Raw genomic sequence first — 21,855 nt, forward strand, 5'->3', positions numbered from 1 at the left:
GTATATATATTTATACGATCTGTTATTGCAGCTTTCGGTAGAAGGCTAGCTTTCACATTTTGTACGTATCTTCATAATGCGTACAGTCTGCGCGTTCAATAAAATATAGTTAGCTGAAACTTTGTGAGTACGAGCGCTCATTCAGACAGCTTAAATTTTTTCACAATAATACGGATGTTCGCATAACAAAAATACGGAATTCTGTCTGTTTCGTGCAAAACAGTATAGCCTCCATATGATTACAGTTAAATGTCCGTAAAGCTTAAAACGGAGAGCACTTTCCCTATATTAACGGCAGATTTTGCCGTATTTTTGAAATATGACATACTTTCCGTATCTTTACCTGCAATTCTCCGTATAACGACGGAAATCCTCCGTATAATGACGGAAATTGTTTACAGTGTGGAAGGCTATATGTTTGAGTTTCTGCGTAACAGAATTATGTTTGCTCGTATATTCGAATTACAATCCGATGCTATGATGTCTGCAGGTTGTGTGTAAGTCATACTTTACGAATTTTCTGCGCATTTTGCTTAGAGAAATAACGCACTTGCGCGATGGGGAGGGCCAACAAGAAGCAGGGTGTATGCTTCACTAATGGTAGTGCCGCTCAGCGGCCGCGGCCGCTCAGACAGGCCTCAAGCGGCAGCTGTCTTTCAGGAAGTGTCCGCACAACAGTTTTATATTTTCTCGTATATTCGAATAACAATCCGAAACTTTCTTCTGAATGCGAAGAAGAATGAGGATGCATGCTGCACTTCGGCACAGGTGCGTGCGCGCGTGACGTAACGTTTGTCGCTTGTGTTGGTGGTGGTAGCCTAACGTCGACAACGACGTCGCTTTAGTACGTCCGCTTTCACAGGGCAGAATAGAGGCGCGTTTTTTTTTCGGGCTGAGCGTTTGAACTAGGTGCTGTGTGACCGGCACGAGAATACAGGCGTATCACTTATGTATCTGAGTGCATTGTCCCTTGTGTGCGTGTGTGTGCGGGGGGGGGGGGGGGGCGAAGGGAGGAAGGAGCAGGTATACTTGTAAAACATTAATTGCTAGCGTTTTCCGCATTGCCTGCGCTTATTGCTTTTCTGTGGTTCATCTGTTGACTTGCGGTTTTGCGCACGGCTTTGTGTCAATGTGAGCCGCATATATACGATCTTCGAAAACAGAATGAAAGAGTTAGTAGTCGCGCTCGTTTTATCGCTCCTTTTATGCTTTGTGTTCCTCTTCTAATAAATGCTTCGCCAACTAGCCCAACAAGAAATGCCCCAATATCGAATGGGAGAATTCACTTGACCTGCCAAGCAGTTTTCCTCGCGTTTTCTCAACGTAATGCAAAAGTTGGCGTTCCAAAATTTACTGGTACACTTTAGGGTACAGGCAAGAAGTCCCCTACAATCTGCGCACACATACCTCCCGATTGGCCATTTTAATTTTCCAACGCTTGCACATTCACTTCGATATCATAAAAACATCTGCTGCGCAAATGAAGCAAATACTAATGTTGTCATTGTTTGTGGCGAAAATCGCTAGTTTCAAAATTCCGGAAAGCTGATTTCAACTTAACATGGCGCAGAATACTTGAATTCATTTACATGCACATGACGTCAAAAAGTGTTACAGCAACGTCTTTACGGGCAACGATCCAATTCGTCTCTTTTCAGGACTCGTATTTAATTACCGTAGTGAAATGAGGCAATCATACGCCGCAGATCGATAACTACACTGAGGTATAATTTCATAATGAAGCCCTTTCTGCATCTACGTGATTGGCTGGTGGCGTCGAAGACAAGGGGAGAGATTTCGGATCAGCAGCAGGGCAGCGTAGGTAACCATAGGTAGTTCTGGCGGCGTTCAAGGTTTTTCTAAATGTACACTGGCACTACACGGTAAAATCACATGAGGCTAAAATACGGAGAAAGCTTCTTCAACAATGTCGCCACCCTCACTTTCGTTTTTGAAAACGGTAGAGCTGGGAGAACGGACCCTCCATATTACGGAAATTCCGTTTTGTTATGTAGCATTATGTCAGCAAAACAGACGATCAAGTCGCTGTTCCAAGAGTTCACGTATGCACTGTAATACAGCAATGCGGTTGTAAGAAATGCCAGTAGAGGTAACCATGGTACATAGAACATACGAGAAACGACGAGACACCCAGCAGTTCAGGACACTGGCTAAATGGCAGCTCGCAGCTCTACGAATATATACCGTGTGGCCCAGCTAACCTTAGCTAAGCTATTCAAAGAAAAAGAAAGGATGAAGAAACACGGTGCAGGATACACTTATAGAAGCGGCGGCATTCGCTTGTTAGATGTATGTCGACCGAAAACCGTAGCATTAAGATTGCGCCTTGCACCGTGATTTTCAAATATTTTTTGTTGTTGAACAGCTTGGCTTACGTTAGCTGGGACACCCTATATAATTACGCTCCGAGTGCCACTGATTGGCTGAATGAGCAGGTGTACTCTTTCTCACAAGGGAGCACTAATTTCTCTGCCTACAGCTGCAATGAAGGTTCCATTGAGGGCGGAAAAGAGATAATCAAAAATAGCTGTGCGGGCAGCGCTTACGACAAAAGACATGCCGAAGAAAAAAACTGTTTCCCCCATATAAATAGAAGAATACTATTTGAAAATTAGGAATCTTTTTAGTTCACGTCGAAATAAATTTGTTGTGGTAAAGAAGTATTTCTTTATTTTAATATTTTCCAGCTTTCTTTATAGTGTTGCATATGATCATTATACCCATTTTTCTCTGGCAATTCTGAGCATTGTACATATAGATTATGTCGACATATTAAGCTCAATGTGCTCCTCCGCACTGCTATTTCACAAATAGATGTTCTCAGATATTACAAGCATTCACATTACGCCACATGGCTTACGCTCGGCATGTATTCTATGCATCAAGTCGCGAAACGCATGTATGTTTAGTTTAAAATTTGAACAAAGGGAACATCCTTGTTAAATAAGAGTTCATTTTTTTTCGTTTTACTTAATACCGGTGAAAATGCCCTTGCGACGCACTGCGGAGTGAAATTCTGTTTTTTTATATCCACGACATCATCACTCTGCAATGTACACGTAATTTAAATTCGTACATGACGGTTTTGCCATTCCGCTCTCTTCGGAATATAGGCGAGTACGGTTTACAATCGCTCCTGTGACGCGCCGCTTGCATAAAGCGAGTTGCGGCTACAAACTCACCGCGGTGGGATTCGGCACTAGGATGGAAATGTACGTTGCAAGGCAACTTCTGGACATCGTAACAGCATCGAGGTGCATTGATGAAGTTGAATCGCTTGTTTCGTTTTTCTTGAATGAATTCTGGGGTTTTACGTGCCAGGACCGCGATTTAATTATGAGCCACGCAGCAGTGGGAGACTTCGGATTAATTTTTCCACCAGAGGATCTCTGATGTTCCCCAATGCAGGGCCCGCGGGCATTTTCGCATTTCGCCCCCATCGAAATGCGGGTGTTGCGGCCGGGCTTTGATCCCGCGACCTCGTTTCTTAGCAGCAAAACACCATAGCCGCTGAGCCACCTAGCGGGGCCTTTCGTTTTTCTTAGTTATGTGAAGTATCGGCGCTATACTGCATTCGGGCAAAGCGAAAGAGGTCCACTGAGTCAAAGTGCGTCTTCGAATATGGAGGACTGCATCTTTCTATGTTTTAAGTTCAACGATGCACCATGACAAAGAATTTGTGAGGATTCCAGCTGCATAGGCGCGCGCTCACGCAACCGCCACAACCAATCATAGCCGTTTCGCATCCGCCGGGATGGGAAAGGGCAGTAACTGGTTTCGCGCGCACTGTGCCGGCTTCAGTTTCGTTCAGTTCAGTCACGGAAAACAGATGGGAGAGCCACGCGTTGTGCGTTCCCCCAAGGAAAGGACAGCCTTCGACGAGCGGCGGCGAGAACTCGCCCGTGAAAGGACTAGCAGTCAGTGCGCCGATCCAGCCGTTAAGGTCTAAATGTAGTCCGACGTAGCGCGAGCGCGCGCAGACGTTATGTCACGCTGGCGAGAGCAATAGCGTCTATAGTTCCGCCTATGGTTCGACGCACTGGCGCAAATACCGTAACCGGACGCTGCCAACGCGCTCTGACGCGGCCCACGTCGAGCGATGCTCGCCCGCGCACCAATAACGTCGGACCATAAACTCGCCTTTAGAGCCGCCCGAGCCCAGGCAATCCGACAGCAACGAGAAGAACATCCCGAGCTGAGGGAGCGGGAGGCCGAAGCGATCCGGCACCGTAACCTGTGGGTTACTTAAGCGTGATGAAGGTCAGGCGCACGCAGGATACGCTTACTCCCATTTTCTGGTAGGGGAAGGGATGTTCATTTCTTTCAAAGGACCATCAATGACATCATGTGCTGCAGGAGAGAATGACAGCCTGCAGTAATTATTTTTTTAAGCTCATGCACTTACTATAGAACGAGCTTTCTTTCCAATGGTAGACTCATAAATAAGCTTTCCTTTTCGTCGACAGAAGCCATTTTTCAGTGGATAACGAGTGGCGGGATATTTCCAATTGGGCTTGTGCCAATATATCTGGCTTTGGCAGAAGCGAGAGAAAATTTAGCGCACTGAGCGCGTCACGTAATTGATTGGTTATGTTCGTGAGCGCGTTTTGTGCTGCTGAATCCTTTCTGCTATTATCATTAACACAACGGTAATTATGCCGCATTCTAATGCTTGCTCGAGTGATACGCTAACATCCTGCTCTCGTGTATTGTACGCGCAGTCTCTACCGGAGCGGCATCCCACTTACACGAAAGCCAGTACGACATCTGCGACGACGAAGGATGCGAGGAGTATGGTGAGAATCTGCTTTCTCTTAATCCGTCAGCAAGAAGCAGCCATATTGACGCACGGAAAACCTTCTGAAGGAACTTATAGTATGGCGAGAATACACACCGAAATATTTGACGCATTCAGTAATTGTTTGATTGAGTATCACAGTTTGTGTCAAAGCAACACGAGACCGGAATGTCCTGCCCGCCGAAGTTGCCACTATCATTGACCCACTTGCATTCAAGCGACTCATCGAAAATATCCCTTTTTAATTTGTTGCATCTATGTTTGTCACAAACTCCCCACTCCCTCATGTAATGTCTCAACAGAGACCTTTGAGGAAATAAATAAATAAACAAACAATAGCGATATTGTAGAAGCCGTAGTGGTGACACTACAACTTTGTTTTGGGCAGTTGTTTTTAACCTGACGCAGATGCTTCATGCAAAATAATGTTTTAATGCAAAAGGTGTGTTTTCGAAGTCTCTGTAGACTGCCGTTGGATGGATGCAAATAACATTGTGTCGCCATGTGACATGGTGGAAATTGCTCAAGCTGAACTGGTGAATGGTGTAGACTTTTCGTGCTCTTTATATCGAGGAGCAGCAATTCACGGGTGTTATCTTGTTGGTCCTTGTCTGATCTCACTGGGAGGAGCAGTAATTATGCTGAAACTTCAGTGATTTACGTTTAAGCAGCCGACCTTGTTGTCCCATAGGTCCGATTTCGGCTGCCGACTATTGTTTCGGCAGCCGCTATCGTTGTGGTTTGAAGGTCAATCACGTTTGCTGGCATAAGTTCGCACAATGAATAGTTGGATTCGTCATTGACAATGGCATTGCCTCGTTATTCTCTGTCACTTAAACGGCACAATATCTTACTACTATTATCTGCTAATACACTTTCGTACCAACGTCATAGAAAATAAATTTCTCAGTATATATTGCTGGCTAGATCAAAAACATTTGAATGATGCTTGCTGTTGGTATCTGTAAATCAGTGAACGTGGTTTTCACTCCTGAATGTTCTGGGAAGAAACTATGCACTGCAACGTTTTATTAGATATTGGAGATACTTTTCGTTGTGCTCAATTGTAATCGAGATGTAAGTAGCTGAAGTAATATACTGTCGTGGACAGATTCAACGCGGCCGTATCTTTCGAAGTATGTGCATAGGCGGAAATATTTTCGTCATGAAGCAGGTGACCGAATATGCAATGATGTTTCATGGCGCTTATGTTTGCGTGGTGGTTGTAGGTTGGAAGGATAATGCCAACAAAATACTTTTGCACTATATGAAATGTGTTGTCAGTCCCGTATCGCTGCGATGCATGTCAGTTTCCTATAAATTAGCTATAGTAGCACACAAACTGTTTTGGAAGGATGGGAGCGGGATAGGTGTTGCGGCAGATGTAAATAAAACTTGCTTTACACTGCGCTTACTTGCCTATAGCAATGTGTTGCACGATGAGGTCCTATTTTTTTATGGCCGTCTTATATTTTGCACTTTTTTAATTTCTTAAACTCTACCTTTCCGCGCATGTTCCGGTATGTGGTCTACATCTTGGATATGCTAGAAAACCACCACTGTGTGTAAGCAATATAGAGTTGCGTAACTCTATTGCATAAATACAATTTGAACCCGTAATACGCTATGGAAGGCTGACCTAAAGATGGTTGTATGTGTCTTTTCAAAGATTCACGTGGTTTATGGCGACGGCCGATAGTAACAATCGAATATTGTTAAGGGATTGTGTGGACCTCCGGCGTGAACTGTCACTCGACGTCTGAAGAGGTTGACTGCGCACGTCCCAGGAGAGGCTGTTATGGCTGTGACATTGTGCATAACCAGCGCGCTGCAGGGCAGTTATCCTAAAAACAGTTGCAGCCATCAGATATTAATATTCCTCTTTTAAAAATTCGCATATGTGCGTGTTCTTGTACTTAACAAAATTTTTGAATATCCCCGGTAGCATGCAGCACAATTATATATATATATATATTGAGCTGGATTTTTCTCAGAGGCGGACATTTCCAGCACAATAAATTTGATTGATTTACAAGGTCTTGCTGATTAAGGTCTAAATAATTACTTTACAGCACATATTGCAATTCACGATTTTTAGCCGGTGTCTTCGAAAATCATATCCAGTTGGAACCAATCCCGAGCATGACACAATTTCGAGATATACGTTCCGAAAGCATGCATCGATGTGCGTTGGTGTTCTAGCAAGTGTTTAGTTTTAATGTAAAAAAAAGTACGTTTTGTTCAAAAAAAGGTATTCAACTGGAACAACAGTGCATTTTTACCGCACGTTTGATAGCGCTTATCTCACAACTGGTTCGTGTTTCAAAATTCGTTCCAAGTCAGTGTGCCTTGTGAAATCACGGGTTTCAATTCGCGTATTGCATCATGTGCGCATAAGTATTTAGTTAAAAGTAGATTAATCTGTACATTTTGCTTTCCAGTGAAATAATTTCCACCTCCTCAAGTACTTTAGTTGAATAGCTAGGTTTGTGCTATATGCCACGTTGAGTGTCGAGATCTGATAAAGTTTTACATAAGAGGTTGTTTTATTTTTTCATACTCCAGCAGTTGGTTCGCCACCAGAGGATGTGTTTTAGATATTGTTTGCATACATAAGCAAAAGTAGACTAAGGAAGACGTCTAAAACAAGTTAACAGGCAGAAACATATATTGAGCAGGACAGCCTAACTATTATTATTACTTCGCAACTTAGTGCCAAGTGATCCTGAGAGCTGTGAGCTGGCAGCCTGTCCTGTCAAACGGTGACCGCCGAAAATCCATCGTCAAACAAATCGGCGGGTGTCTCGCAGAGCACCGCACCATGGGCTTCGTCGATTGGCGCAGCAACCCATGTGACAGCTACTTCCTGTACGCCTGCACGGGTTTCCAGAAGGAGGCTGTGGACCTGAACGTAGCCATCTACGAGTCGCACCTGGACTTCATCAACTCGGAGTACCAGCTACTTGCCTCGTTGCTACAGAAGGGCAAGCCTCACTACCTCGCGGCTGTTGCTGCGGTTTCATTGCATTTTGTCGAAAGCATTGGTTCAGTGAGATTGCGAAGACTATTTCATTACCAGAGAGAGGTTAAAGAAGAGCGAAGAACAACAGAAAAGCTTGAAAGTGTCGTATATGGCTCGGCACGGCGTTTTGAAGGAAAAGAATGCAGTTGCGAACTGCTTGTACAGCCTACCGCAAATACGCTTATTGAACGTTTGTCCTTGCTGAAAAATCCAAGCTCCGTTTATAGTGAAACCAGACATTTCGAGCAGTTCCAGTAATAATTTTAGCTTGCTGTACCAAAACAAACATATGAAATGTACTTTACCCGCACACTTTTAAGCTTTGCATACGGCTCAACTGTTTGTCATGTCCAATGAAATTTAAGTTATTAAGAGCGTACGTTGAACTACTACTCGAGTAACATATTCTATATACATTGAAGCTTTTTATTGGTTCGGGGAACTCAAGAGAAAATTGTGGCACACATATTTACCGTTGTATAGATGCCTATGCTAAGACACCAGATGTGGTACCAATCTTAAGCATTGAACGAATGAGCTATTTAAAAAAATGGAAGTTCTTACAGGTGGGATAACGGCGCCCTGTATTTTGAGAACTGATATGTTAACTTGTGCATCAGTCCGAAATACCTTACGCAGAGCAAAACTTGGAAATTACTGGAAACGTAGTTGATGCCGTTGAAAACCATCTGAACTTCCTCTTTGTATCGCAGTGCACGGAATGTTGGTCATTCTACACTAATTCCACACCTGTTGGCACTACAAGCCGTCTGTAGGCCTTTTGCAGGTTTTTGGCCTTTCATGTGAGCGCATTCCATTTCTTTTTCATGTGTGTCCGCCCCTTGCAAAACACGTATTTAGGTCTCCTGAGCAACGTTTGCACGCAGGTTGGTCACTCAGCCTTTCGATGAACGGCCAACCCTTTTATCGCTCTGGTTTTTGGATAATCCGGAAAAGAGGGGCTGGGGGCGGGGGTATAACAAGCGACCACTTCATCGGCGGTTAGTAGATCCACTGGAACTTCTCCACTACAACTGCGAATGATTTAGAAGAGAAGAGTCACCGCTTTTTTTAGGCGAAGCACTCGAATGCTTATATATTTCATACAAGAAGCGTGCATAGCTGAGCGGCATAAATAGGCCTAATCGCATGAATTTAACAAAAACACTGCTTTATAATTTTATTACTCGTCTACAGAAATGCCTGGGACTAGGATGTCTTTAAATGAATGCCTGTGGCTTGAGTAGAAGAAAAACAAAGCGCTCACTTTTACTGGGTATCTGAATTTCGTAATCTGACCACGAAGATTAAGCATGGAGACGACGTCGATGCAACCAATCTTGAGCAACAAGAAAAAAAAGAATTCCTACTAATGACAGCGTTGAGATTCCGAAGGACAGAAGCAGCCCAACTTGTTTAAAAACACTGTGGCAGATGATAACAGGTGTCAAAATGGTACTACTGCGTGCCACTATTTTTTATTACATCCTCTTGATTGACGGGCACAAAATAACGCGCTAGCTATAACCACCATATATTTTAGGCCACGTTTTCTCGGTAAACATCTAAGTTTGAAAAATTATACTAGTATCCTTGCATTCCGAATTATTTTCTTTATTGTAGAGGAAAGTTCACTGGATACCATGCAGCACGTTTTTGTATAATTCTTTACTTATGCTCAATTTTTATTCAGTATAAGTCCTAAATATTTATTGCGACGATGATTATTTATTCAAGAAAGATTATTCTGCTAGAGTAGATTTTGAAGCCTCAACACCTGACATTGGGGCAAAAGCTTTTGCTTGGCATTTTCGGTTGCTGAAGTAATGAGACAAATGAACAAAAAAGTGAAGTTTTGAGATAATTGTTTTAAAGTGTAAAAACGCGTGTATTACCCGAATACAATGTGCGAAAAACAAATTGATGGATTTGCTCAATAACCACCAGCCAGGCCCTTATTTTGTTGATTGATTTGATGCCTTAGTTTCTGGGCATCTTTTGTGGTCCGTTTTGCAGCCCTATTGGCACAGTTAATGACGGTAAACCTGGCGTAAGCCTTCACTGAATAGCCCCTAGGCGGAAATGTTTGACTTGAGGGCATTGGTTCAAGCAGTACCACGATCAATAAATGTAAGAGTAATATATAGCGTGACTATCTTCAATTTCGTAAGTACAGGCGACACCCAAGACCATAGTAGTGTTTTCCAACCGCTGAACATTAGAACATATAAATTATGGATTTTTACGTGCCAAAACCACGATATTATTATGAAGCACGCCGTAGTGAGGGACTGCAGAATAATTTGTGCCAGTAACTTGCACCTAAATATAAGTACGCGAGTGTTCTTGCGTTTCGCCCCGATCGAAATGTGGCCGCCGTGGCCGGTATTTGATCCCGCGACCTCGTGCTTAGCAGCCCAACACCATAGCCACTAAGCAACTACTGCGAGTAACAGCTGAACATTGCCACGGTAGCTTGCATACGCAGCTTTCTCCGACAGCAATACATAAAAGGTGAATGTTAAGCACCAAGCGACGGGGAAATACGCAATTTCCCCGTCCAAGAACGCTGCTGCCAGCGACGGTTTTGAGGACGACCAAGAAAGTGCTACCTTGTGGCAGCATTTGTGGTGTCAAGCTGAAATTCACAAGAAGGGAGATGCAGTTCACCACTATAGAAAGAAAGGTCTGGGGTACTGTGATGTCGTGAACGAGGCGGGGGCGCCAAACCTAGTCACCCTCAGGAACTGGCGGCGACAACACGAAGTCGACGTAAGTCTACGTCTGTGGTGGCAAGCGGGCGTACTCAGTGGAATAGAGATGGCTTGGAGGTGGGTCAGTGGTGTCCAGAAGGGGAATATCAAGACGGAGTGTGTTGGCTGAACAGTCGATAAGCGCGGAGTACGCGGCAAGAAAGTCGAGGACCAGGATCCCGTCATGCGGGCCTTCGGCAAGGACGGCGAATAGAGGAACTGTCTGTCAATAAGCGATGCAAACATGATCGGTGCACATTCCAACGACAGCAGCTGTTACGCCATTGGCTACACGGACGACTTGAGTCATTCCAGGCGTCACAATTTTTTTTGAGCCTTCGGCGAAATTCAGCACTCATGATAAAAAGGTGTGCTCCAGTGTTGATGAGTGCAGTTACTTGTACACCGTGTGACTGTACATCCAGGAAGTTCTGTTCGGTATGGATTGTCAAAAGAGGATTTCGGCTTGATTGATGCAATGCAGCGCCTCCTCTAGGATCCGCATTGCTTAGTTATCCGTCTGGCAGCATAGTAGAGAGGTCGGAGAAGATGGTCTGCGGGGCTGGGGGGAGCGACGGCGGCGTTGGGGGGAAGGCAAGCGGGAGTACCGGGGCTCAGGTACATGTTCTTGAGGGGCAACTTGGTCATATCAGGACATATAAGAGTGATAGCGGCCAGGTGCATTAAAGTAACCCGGAAAATTCATCTGTGCTGTAGAACTCCAGCGATTTCGGCAGTGGCAGGAGATGTGGCCGGCGCGGTGACAATGAAAACAAATAGGCTTGTCGTCGGGAGTTCCCCATGCGGGCGGATTACGGAACCATGGAGAAAAGTTTGATGTGGGACGAGGGGGAGTTGCAAAATGTGGCTGGACATCGGAGCGTAGAGCCGAGGAAGCAGTAGATCCCCATATTGGCGATCTCCTGTAGGACGACAGCTTGGATGAGAAGTATAGAAACCGAAGGCGGGTTCACGTATATAGGCGCCTGGGCAGTTGGAGCGGCCGCCTCGAATTCACGCCTAACGATACGCATAACATTAACGTAGGCGCTGGCCCGGCGAAAGAGATAGTCAAACGATGATGTCGCTGTAGTATTCGGCAGGCGCTGGAACTGATGTGTGATGTGTCGGCTTCTGGCTTGTTCTAGACGGCGGTATTCTTTAATGGCGTAAACTGTTGTAACCTTGATAAACACAAGAAAGTTGAAGGCATCGTCGGCAATCCTTTTAAGAACATGCGCAACTTTGTCCGCCTCTGCCATGTTTTCATCGACTTTGCAGCAGAGAGCTGAGACGTTTTCTATGTACGCTACATATGGCTCCGTTGACGTCGACGCACGAGCAGGTAATTCCTTTTTGGCAGCTAACTGTCGACCCAAGTGGTGCCCAAATCAGTCTCGTCGCGAAACTTCTGCTTGAAGGTGTCCCAGCTTGTGATCTAGTGTTCCTGAGTTTGAAGCTATACTCGAGGCGTTCCGTCGAGGTAAAAAATAACGTTCGCGAGCATGATAGTAGGGTCCCACGTGTTGTTAGTGCTGAGGCGTTCGTAGAGTTTCAATCAGTCATCGACCTCGATGCCGTCCAGGCCTGAGATTCCAGGATTCATGGAGGCGGTATAGGCGTGACGAAAGTCTTTGTGGTAGGTGAGACGCCTGCTTCACCTCTGACGAGGGTCGGCCCGGTGTTGCACTATCTTCGGGAGCAGCCCACGTACGGGGGCGGGGGGTGCTTAACGCCTGCTTCATCTCCGCCGCGGGTCGGTCCGGTATTGAACTATCTTTAGACAGACCCGCAGCGGAGGTGAAACACTTCGCTTTTTGTTTGGGAGCATCGACTGTTGTCAGCTTTCGCTGCCATACCATCTTCACAGAGTGGAATGGTTGCCAATTTTTTCACTCCTTCTGTATGGCGGTAGTTATCGGCATCTTCTGGGGTGTGGAGGCCAGTTTTCTCATCGATTCAGTGCCCACGTGATTAACTCAATATGAATTCAGTTGTCACCATCTATTGCAGCAGGCAGGGCGTAGTTTATTGTTTTATTTAAAGTATTTTATTTTAGTTATAATGCCCAACACAATTTTTATGTCACGATCTATTCAACGATCACGCGCATCCCTTTTGCTTCGTTAGTTCAATCTTCTTTGTTTAGACTAATCCAGGGGCCAAGAAAGGGATTCGGTTCATAGTCGGCTGGTCTGTGCTCGTGGAACGAATTGTGGCCGGATAAAACGCCAGTTGCATTTAACTTTTCATTTTGCTTCATCATTTCCTCGAGTGACGGCTCACCCCGACGCTGGCTGACCCTCGGAACCATATTTCCGCGATATGGGTTATATAAGGTGGAAAATAAGATATGGAGAAACAGCGTCCATCATCAGACCCTGCAATAACCGTTCACCCCATAAGCAATGTGACTCTCACCGTTACCGGTTTTTCTCTTACCCCAGAGCGGTTTTCGTGCAAAATTGGCAACTGGAAACAAGAGTTGCAAAGAGATGAGAAATTAAGCGACCTACTAAGGGAGAAAGACGAGGCAACAGCCAAACTGGGAGGAAAAGCGAAAATGGTTTGTAAAAATATTTATGGATCAACATACTTTTATCGAAAAAGGAAGTAGGGAAAACGCCGCCGGAAGTGGAGAATAATTCTGTGTGTTTTGAATGACGCTTCTACAGTTATCAATCGAGCCGCCTGACGTAGCCACTTCCCTGCTGTGCTAACGGGGGGTTTTTCTAACCTTCCGCGGTGCGCGCGGTACGTCTAGAAGTGCAGCGTCTTGCGCTCTACGCAGTTGCACGGGATGGGTGACCATGCATCGTTACGCAACTTACCAAATAACAACACGAGTCGGTTTTGCTTCTTGGTAGCGCAGTAAACGAGGTATCCAAAAGAACTATGATTGTTCCGCAAATATACATTTCTCCATAATTCTTCCAGAGCTAATTCAAAAACGCTACTAGAATTGTTTATTTTGCACTTTCGCGTGTTATCTTGTTCTTGGCAAGGTTCTTCCTGTGCGCCTTTCATGCGCGAATCCATTTTATGTGGTTCTTTGTTTGCCAAGAAGAGGTGTATCTAACAGGCGTACCTGTGAGATGCAAGTTATTTGAATTCTCTTCTGTGGCTTTACGCGTCTTTATGGCAAATGGTGGGCATTAGTCACAATTGTACTAGTAAAATCACCCTCCCCCTCATTTGCATAGAAAGTTACGTTGGGTTGCCCCCCACCCCCCCTCCCCCGAAAAAAAAAATCCTGCGTGCGTGCCTGCATGTAGCCCTGCCCAGAACGAACAGCCCGTGCCAGGTCATATCGTCGTCATCATCGTCACTTCAATCATGACAGGCCCGCTATTGCTCAATGAAATAACTGTAGCCTCAATGAAATAACTGTAGCCTAGCAGTATGACGGCAGCGAGTCAGAATGCGTGTGTCAGTCATAACACCCTATAGAGTGAGAACGCTCTCGAGGCTCAATATTATCTGCAATAGCATAGGTGGTTTGCTTGAGTGGGAGAGCTTTATTGAAATGCGATGGCCCAGATTTCGAATCTTCCCTGTGCACCGAGATCCTTTTATAAGAATTTTCAGGGAAAGCGCATTGGAATTCCTGCGACGGACACCAACAGCTATTAAAATGAGAAGAGCTGTCAATCCATAACACCCATTTATAATACGAAACTATCATGGCCCGAAACAAAGCAGGGGCGCTATAACGTAAAGCTGTTCCAAACCTTTCGATTCCAATTCTGCAATCAGCCCTCCGCGAGTGATTAATAACATTTTTGGCCACCCCAGGTCGCCTGTCTGTCACGCGACGTCACGAAAACCGCGATAACTCCCAATCTGACATGATGTATACACGCTGATTATGCATGATTCGACCGAACAAAAGGAAAATAATTATTTCCGATTCAGTGCCTTTTCGTCATTAACTCTCTGCTATTGGTCAAAAGGTTTGAGGCTGCACCCACTTCACCTGTCTGTCATTCGGCGTCACAAAACCGCGAAAACTCATTGCGTCAAGGTGACGTGTATGCGTTAAAGATGCATTGATATGCCAAACAAAATTGGATTTATTTTTCTGAATATCCGGACACTGCCTCGTTTCGAAAGCAATAGGAGATGGCTGCCGCCGATCGCTCGGGCACTGGCTACTCGCACCTGCCGGAGAGCATGGGTTTATTTGCGTATAACAAAGCGTTTTGCATGCCCGTATAACGTTATCGAGCCCTTTAGGCACGTATACGACGTCACTCTACCAGCGCTTTTTTACTGAAGATCCCTTTTAGCGGCATTTTTAACTCTCCGTTGCACGCCGCCGCGATTTTATACAAGCCAGCGTAAGCTAAGCAAGGGAAAGCGGACCAATCGCAGACGACGACACCTGTCTCTTCATCCGATTATCTATTTTCAGTGCACTGGCTCGGCCCCATCGAAACCCTCTCCACTTGAGCGTGAGCTCCGCCTCTTGTCAGCCAATTAGATAAGAAAAACCGCTCAATGTACGCAAAGTTATTGGTTTTGAAAGCAAACAAAAGTGACCTCCTATAAACTAGGAGAGCGTTTGATTGGGCTGTTCAGGCAACGCTGCGGGTCACCGCCTAAAGCTTGCGTCGGCGGTTACGTAAATTTGACGTCAGGAGATTGGAATAACAACAGATTGGAATAGTTTTACGCTGTAGGGCCCAGCTCACCTCCCATTATGGCGGGTTCGTTCTCCCTAAGCTGCTTTAAAATGGTGAGCATATTCGCTAAACGAAAGAATCTATCAAACAATCACCCAATCACGACATTGCATTGAAGTGTACTGTGGTGCTTATATGATTACAAAGGTTCTGTGAGTGTAGGCGTTTGTGGACAGGCTGTCAACATGTAGGATGCACGATATACGCCTATAGCTACGGTCTTCTTACGCAACATTTGTTATTCTCGTTTCATGCTTTGCAGGGACGGAGACAAAGAAGGCCTACTCTGTCCTCCTCCTGAATGTGAGAGACCTATACGCCCAATGTCGAACCAGTGACGGTGAGTGGGAAAGCAATGTGGGGAAAGAGGCAAAGCGCTTATAATCGCTGCTTACTTGTAGCCTGCCATAGTCGGATTAAAAGGAAGAAAAGTTGAAATGTCGCGCCTTGCGGCGCTCACAGTGCCGCACAATATAAGCGCTTGGTATTTAAATAGTGTGACATACAAATTAATAACACGAGGCCATTCAGTCAGGAAAGCGAGGCGGAAGAATACTCACATCCCAGGCACTCTTGGAATAGACGTTACGCTGCTGCCTTTCTGTGCAGCGTCATTTCGGTTTCTGCAAAACGTTACCATAGATACCCTTTGCCCAAAGAAAACTGTCGATAAATTTTGGAAACCGGTTCGAAGGCACCGAAGTGGGTCCGAATGGTTGTTATTCACTTTTCACGTTTCACCAGGGTTTGAGAAATCCTACGGGCGGCAGCTGCCCGCTGTGTTCCCAAGCCTAGACCGTGCCTCGAACACTGCGCACTGCGAGCACGAACAAGTGCGAGTCAGCGGACGCAGACGAACGTATCGCACCTATCAGCTAAGTACAAAAAATAAAGGTGCGCCCTGACTCACGAACGGAACTCTGACTTTTTGTCCTCCCGCGACGCACTAACCAGGTAAAAATTAGTTTTTAGCCGCATTCCGTCGGTGCAAAATATCCGTAGTTAGCTTCTGAAAACACTGCACACGTTACTGCCGTGGATTGCGACATGTTATATGGGATATACTGCAAGACGAACCGCAGTGCGGAGTTGTATGCGAAGGTCGAAAATAGTGAGGTATCGCACCTGCACTAGCGAAGCAACGCCTGTTAACAAATGCCTGCACCTTTAGGAGAGGCCTGCTACGCACGAACACTCCTCTTTTAACCTCCGGCTCGTTTGAAAGGCTCTTCGTTTTTAAGGAAAATGTGATGCGGCTCGCTACGCAGGCCGAGCGTTGGCACGCACAACGCAATAATTTTCGCGGTCTCGTCGCTGAAGCCTTTGACACCGATCTAAATAAAGTATTGGGCAGCTGATCCTTTAGGCTTCGACGGAATATCTTGATTCTACGCCAGAAACGAGACACGCGAGCACAGCACCAAGCGACAGAGCCGCCGTGAACCTGGACGTATAGTAGCCACCTTTGTTTATTTGGACAGTGTTGCGGGCACATGTAACGGATTCCGCACTTACCAATAGCTCTTTGAATACAGCTAGCTAAATTACATGCCATTCGCAAAACCTACCTTAGCTCTCGAGCACTGCCATAAATAGTTACTGGTGAGACCGTAAACAAACCGCGCACTTTGACCTTTCCTGCATACCAACAAAAAACTTGCCCCCTAGCTTGACAAAAATAAATAAATAAAACAGAGCATTATTCAGATGAAGGAGGGCTCCACGAGTGCTCCGCGTAACTTGTGCAATAATAGAAAACAAGGGTTCGGTAATAATTTGCAAATCTCATATTTACACTATAAACGTTACGCCTTTGTCTTCTTACTTACATTTACATGCCTCTGTTTTCTACAGTATATAAGCTAAAAGGAGGAAAATCAAAGTGGCCGATTGCAGGTAACAGTAGTATAGCGCTCTCAAGTACTTCTCAATAAAATATTTTTAAAGGCCCGAATTCATCCACCCACTTGATGGCTAATGTTGTCTCGCATGAACCTCAGCCATAATGGGGTGTTTATATTTCTGCTACAATAGCGAGAAACCGATTTCTTTATTGTACTCGACCTGGTGGTGTAGTGGCCATGACATTGCGCTGCTAAGCACGGTAGCTTGGGGTCAAATCCCGAGCGCAGCGACGACGTTTAGATGATGGCGAAATAGAGGAACGGCCGTGTATTATGGATTGGGTGCAGAACCCTAGATGGATTGGGTGGAGAACCTAGCCCCACACTGCACCGTGCCTCAAACTCATATCGTGGTTTCGCAACGTAAAACCCGCTACTTCAATTTTTTTTACTTCATTGTAATGGCAAACACCACCTTACGTTGAACATGGTAGTGAATGCAAATGCCGGCCAGCAGTGTTGTCAGCTATATTACTGAAGACGACTTAAAAAAAGAACACCTGTTATATATATATATATATATATATATATATATATATATATATATATATATATATATATATATATATATATATATAACAGGTGTTCTTTTTTTGAACATAAGATGTTGAAGGTTAGCATCTTGCATGAGGAATTGGGCTATGCGGCTATGTTGGCTTCTATGACTATCGTCTCAAGGATGTACATTCATATAGGCGTGTTATATGAATATAAACATTCATATAAGGAGCTTCCTGCTCGGTGGTTGTTGCAAATAGTTAATTGCCACTTGAACCACGCCGCACATATCCCTCTCAGATGAAACTGTATCCTCGCTAGTGACCGCTGCACATTCCAAACGGGTATTAGAGACCTTAAGCATTGCAGAGTACCACTTCGCTGTCATCGAGTACCTGGAAGGGGAAATTATGAACCGAAGGAGCGGGCAGTCCGGGCCAGAGGAACCAAGCAATCTCTTCAGCAACATCGGTTATCCCATGGGCGAAACCTTCGTATTCGACGTGGTCAAAGAGAAAGACGGCACCTGCTACGTAAGTTCACTGGCTGGCCGTACCGTGTCTCGACAGGTCGGCTTTAGGCAGTCTGCCCGTTGGGTCATTTGTAGCTCGTCAGTGATGTTGTTTTTGAAGTTTCCAGACCCTCTTTCTTCGTCGGAAAGCTTGATGTTCTAATGAAGCTCCAAGTAGGTGACTTATGGCTCATTTGGCTTACCCCAGGGACCATCATCTCGTTAAGAAGAAACGATAAAGTGCGAAAACAAGGCAAAGCGCAGGAAAGGTTCACGTCGTATGAGGACCCATACTGACAAAGCTTTTACACGAGAATCTTTTTGCAAAAGGAGACTTCAGCCAAATGTGTTATCAAACAGTAACGACAGCAGCCTGTCAATCGTAAATAGGCCTTACTAAAGTACAGCTTTGCGAACTTAATCGCATAATTTTTATTCTCAGTAGAGTCCAGTTATATTGTTCACGGCAGAGATCACGTTAGAGGCACTGTTGCGATGGCGACGAAATGCTGCTGAACGGCTAACAAGCTCCTCATGCTGTGCGTTGACCCCTGAAACTGTAGTTCTTCTTCCGTTCGCAGTTGTATCCGCCCACGCTGTTCTTCCCGAACGCCATGTTCCAGAGCTCGGAGTTCAAGAGCAACTTCATCAAAGCGTTTGAAGATTACTACGACAATGCTTTCCAGCCGAGAAACAACATGTTCCGCTATGACCTCGTAGACTTCTTCACTTTCCAGAAGCGCCTCGCTGAGGTACGTTCAGGTTTCCAACGTGAGAAGTTAGGCATGTTCATTTATCGCAATTCAGGTGGACAGTGCGAGACTAAAGTAAGCACTCTAAGCACAAAGCCTTGCCGGTACGTTGCCGCGCGTTGTGTTGACGTGTTGGTCTTGCCTACTTGGCCGAACCAGAAAACTTACACAAGGCGCAAGTCACAAGACGTTGGAGCTACGTAGCCCCGCAGAGGGAGATGACGGGCTCAAATACGCATAACCGGATACTCATTTTCATCTTAAAGTAAACAAGCAAACATATCCTCTCAGTCGTCTCACACAGCAGAATCCATATCCGACCCTAAGCGGCTGTTAGATAGTTTCTATCTTGCTTTAATTTTAATTTCATATTTATGTAGGTGACCAGACATTGACTGAATGCCCGCTGAAGCTTATAAATGGGGCACAGGATCTCAGTAGCATACCATATAAGGATCCAGTGGGCTGTGGGAGAGAAAAAAAGGTCATCTTACTTGATTTTAGGTGCGTAGAGATTGTTACTAATAGGTTATGTGTTTACCAAAATTATTAGGGATATATTTTACTTCGAAGTGCTGTATGCTAGCCAAATTATTTTTTAGGACCAACGAAAACTTCTTTCCGAACTTTTCCGGACATACGTGACCATGGTTCCAAGGTGCTATAACCTTGTCGGATAAACCGTGCTTGCAAGAAAACAAAAAAGAAATATAAATCTATTCAATAGGTAAACCATTCTTTTTTAAGAAAGTGTTGCCCTCATTGTAAACAGGAATAAAAATTCCGAGACAGGGGGAAAGAAAGCACGTCATGAGCAACAAAAAAAAAATTGGACAAATATTTCAGACACATAAAACCATACACAAAAATTAAAAACAGTTTGGGCCAGGCACCCAGGGTGGACGTGGCCAGCTGAACTTACTACCGGCCAAGTGAGTTATCTGGTGCGAGCAAAATAATTATTGGCTTACATTCGTAACAAAGGAATGTTGGTCTGCCCTCATGAACAAAGCTAGCAAAAGTACCGAGCCAGCATGAGACCCTCCACTGCGACTGCCGTGAAGCCAGTTTGCACATTATTCAGACTGGTCTTGAGAAACGTTGCCTATACAAAGGCACATGATGGCACTGCGGGCGCCCGCGAAGCATTCGAGGAGACGACTGGTCTTGCCGTTCCGACAAGGGTGCATCCTGTGGCATCGGCTAGAGAAGTCTAGTAGCCGAGGTTAGGGTAAATAAGGTCTGTCCGATTCAGAGTTTATTTCTTTCTTCCACAAGGGTGTAGGTCCGCCTATACTGGAAACGTAATTTCGTACTTCTCGGCGAATTAAATAAAGATGGGTCAACCTACATTCGTGTTCGACCTATATTCCAGTAAAATACGGTGCGGGCCCGATGCTGAGATCGAAAGTCGGTCCCCCAGCCAAGCAGTCCAAAGCTCTAACAGTACTCAATATATAACCGTATCAAACATATGCTTATTCGCGGCGGAATGTGTTATTTAACGCGTAATAACTAATTATTACGACGTCAGTGGCCTTTGAGGAGACATGGATACCACTTTTAACTAGTCCGTCAGATGGAAAAATGATCTACATATAACAAAATATAAACGCATGTGTGTCTCGCGGTTCATGAGCATGTGCAACTACACTCTCATTAAAACTGCTGTTGCCTGTGTTCCGCCGAACAAATACGTGGGTGTCCTCATTACTAGTAACTTAACGCGGAGCATCATATAATTTCGACAACAGCATACGCTAACCGCAAGTTTGGCTACATTAAACGAAATCTCCTCTTGGCACCACTCCCAATAAAGAACTTATTGTTTATTATTTATATTCGCCTGCTTCTTAAATAAGTTAAACAATATGACCCGGGTAGCATCACTTCAACTAACTAATCAGAAGCAATACAAAATTGCTGCGCATGTTTCATATCATATCCGGCTACAACCACACGTCTAGCGTATCGTATATGAAGTGAAAGTTATTCTACCCTTAGAAGCTTGCAGTTATCTCTCCTCTGTTTGTTCCACAAAGCATTTTACCGTAATCGCTACCTCCAGTTGCTTTTGATAAAAACGCTACCATAGATCTCGATCCTCACGCCTCGGTCACGCGCAGAAGGCTGATGTGCCCGGATGGCAAACCGAAACATATTCGACTCTTTTCCGCCAGCAACAAACATATATTGGAATCGACTCCATTCAGGCATTTTTATTATAACGTACCCCTACCGTTTTCGAAATACGCTAGTTCATTTTTTTTTTACTTACGATTAACGCATGTTCTTCTTTTTACATTGAACTGCTTGTATTGCTATGTTCAGCTATTTCTGTTCTTTGTATATTTGCTTAGTTGTTTTCAATTGCGCTGCATTATCTTATTTGTTGTATCTTACCCATGCCTGCTCCCCTCTGTAATGCTGTTAAGCCCTCCGTGTAATATAACAAATGAAATAAGTAATATTTGGCCACAATCACATTTTGTTCACTACTGTAGGCCACACTAACACTTCTTTGAGATAATCGCTGCTTGTGTCCCACTGGGTAGGAGGAGTGCGCGAGAGCACATACGAGCGATGCAGTCTCCTTTAAGCAAAGGACGCAGCATTGAAATGGGAAAAATATTATATCATTTGATTAACACATTTCGCCGAAGCTTCAACTCACGTAGCTTCTAAGATGTACACGCGCGGCCACTCCTAGCGGGAACACGGTAGTTCGTGGCAGCCCTCCGCGGAGTTCCACCAATTGCGCCTCATGAACTCGTTGCAGACGACTCACCTTAGTGCACAATGCGCCGGGCTTTTCACCAATCGCTTTGATTGCGCATGCGCCGCAAGGCCTCATGAGGCGCCCGTGGTGGGGTTCTCCGCAGAGCGACGCTCCGGCTCCCGTGTTCCCGCT

General features: G+C 45.0%; 1 protein-coding gene across 1 annotated transcript in view; it reads left to right on the plus strand.

Annotated features, from left to right (window-relative positions):
- Positions 1-21,855, plus strand: part of LOC126540816 (uncharacterized) — a 72,046-nt gene that overhangs the window by 34,845 nt on the left and 15,346 nt on the right. Inside the window, exons 4-8 of the mRNA XM_055076409.1 lie at positions 4,743-4,817; positions 7,630-7,803; positions 15,542-15,619; positions 18,051-18,214; positions 18,774-18,944. Coding sequence (XP_054932384.1) covers positions 4,743-4,817; positions 7,630-7,803; positions 15,542-15,619; positions 18,051-18,214; positions 18,774-18,944 — 662 coding nt within the window. The remainder of the gene's footprint in view (positions 1-4,742; positions 4,818-7,629; positions 7,804-15,541; positions 15,620-18,050; positions 18,215-18,773; positions 18,945-21,855) is intronic.

The sequence above is a fragment of the Dermacentor andersoni genome, chromosome 2, assembly GCF_023375885.2.
Source record: "Dermacentor andersoni chromosome 2, qqDerAnde1_hic_scaffold, whole genome shotgun sequence".
Classification (NCBI taxonomy): Eukaryota; Metazoa; Arthropoda; class Arachnida; order Ixodida; family Ixodidae; genus Dermacentor; species Dermacentor andersoni.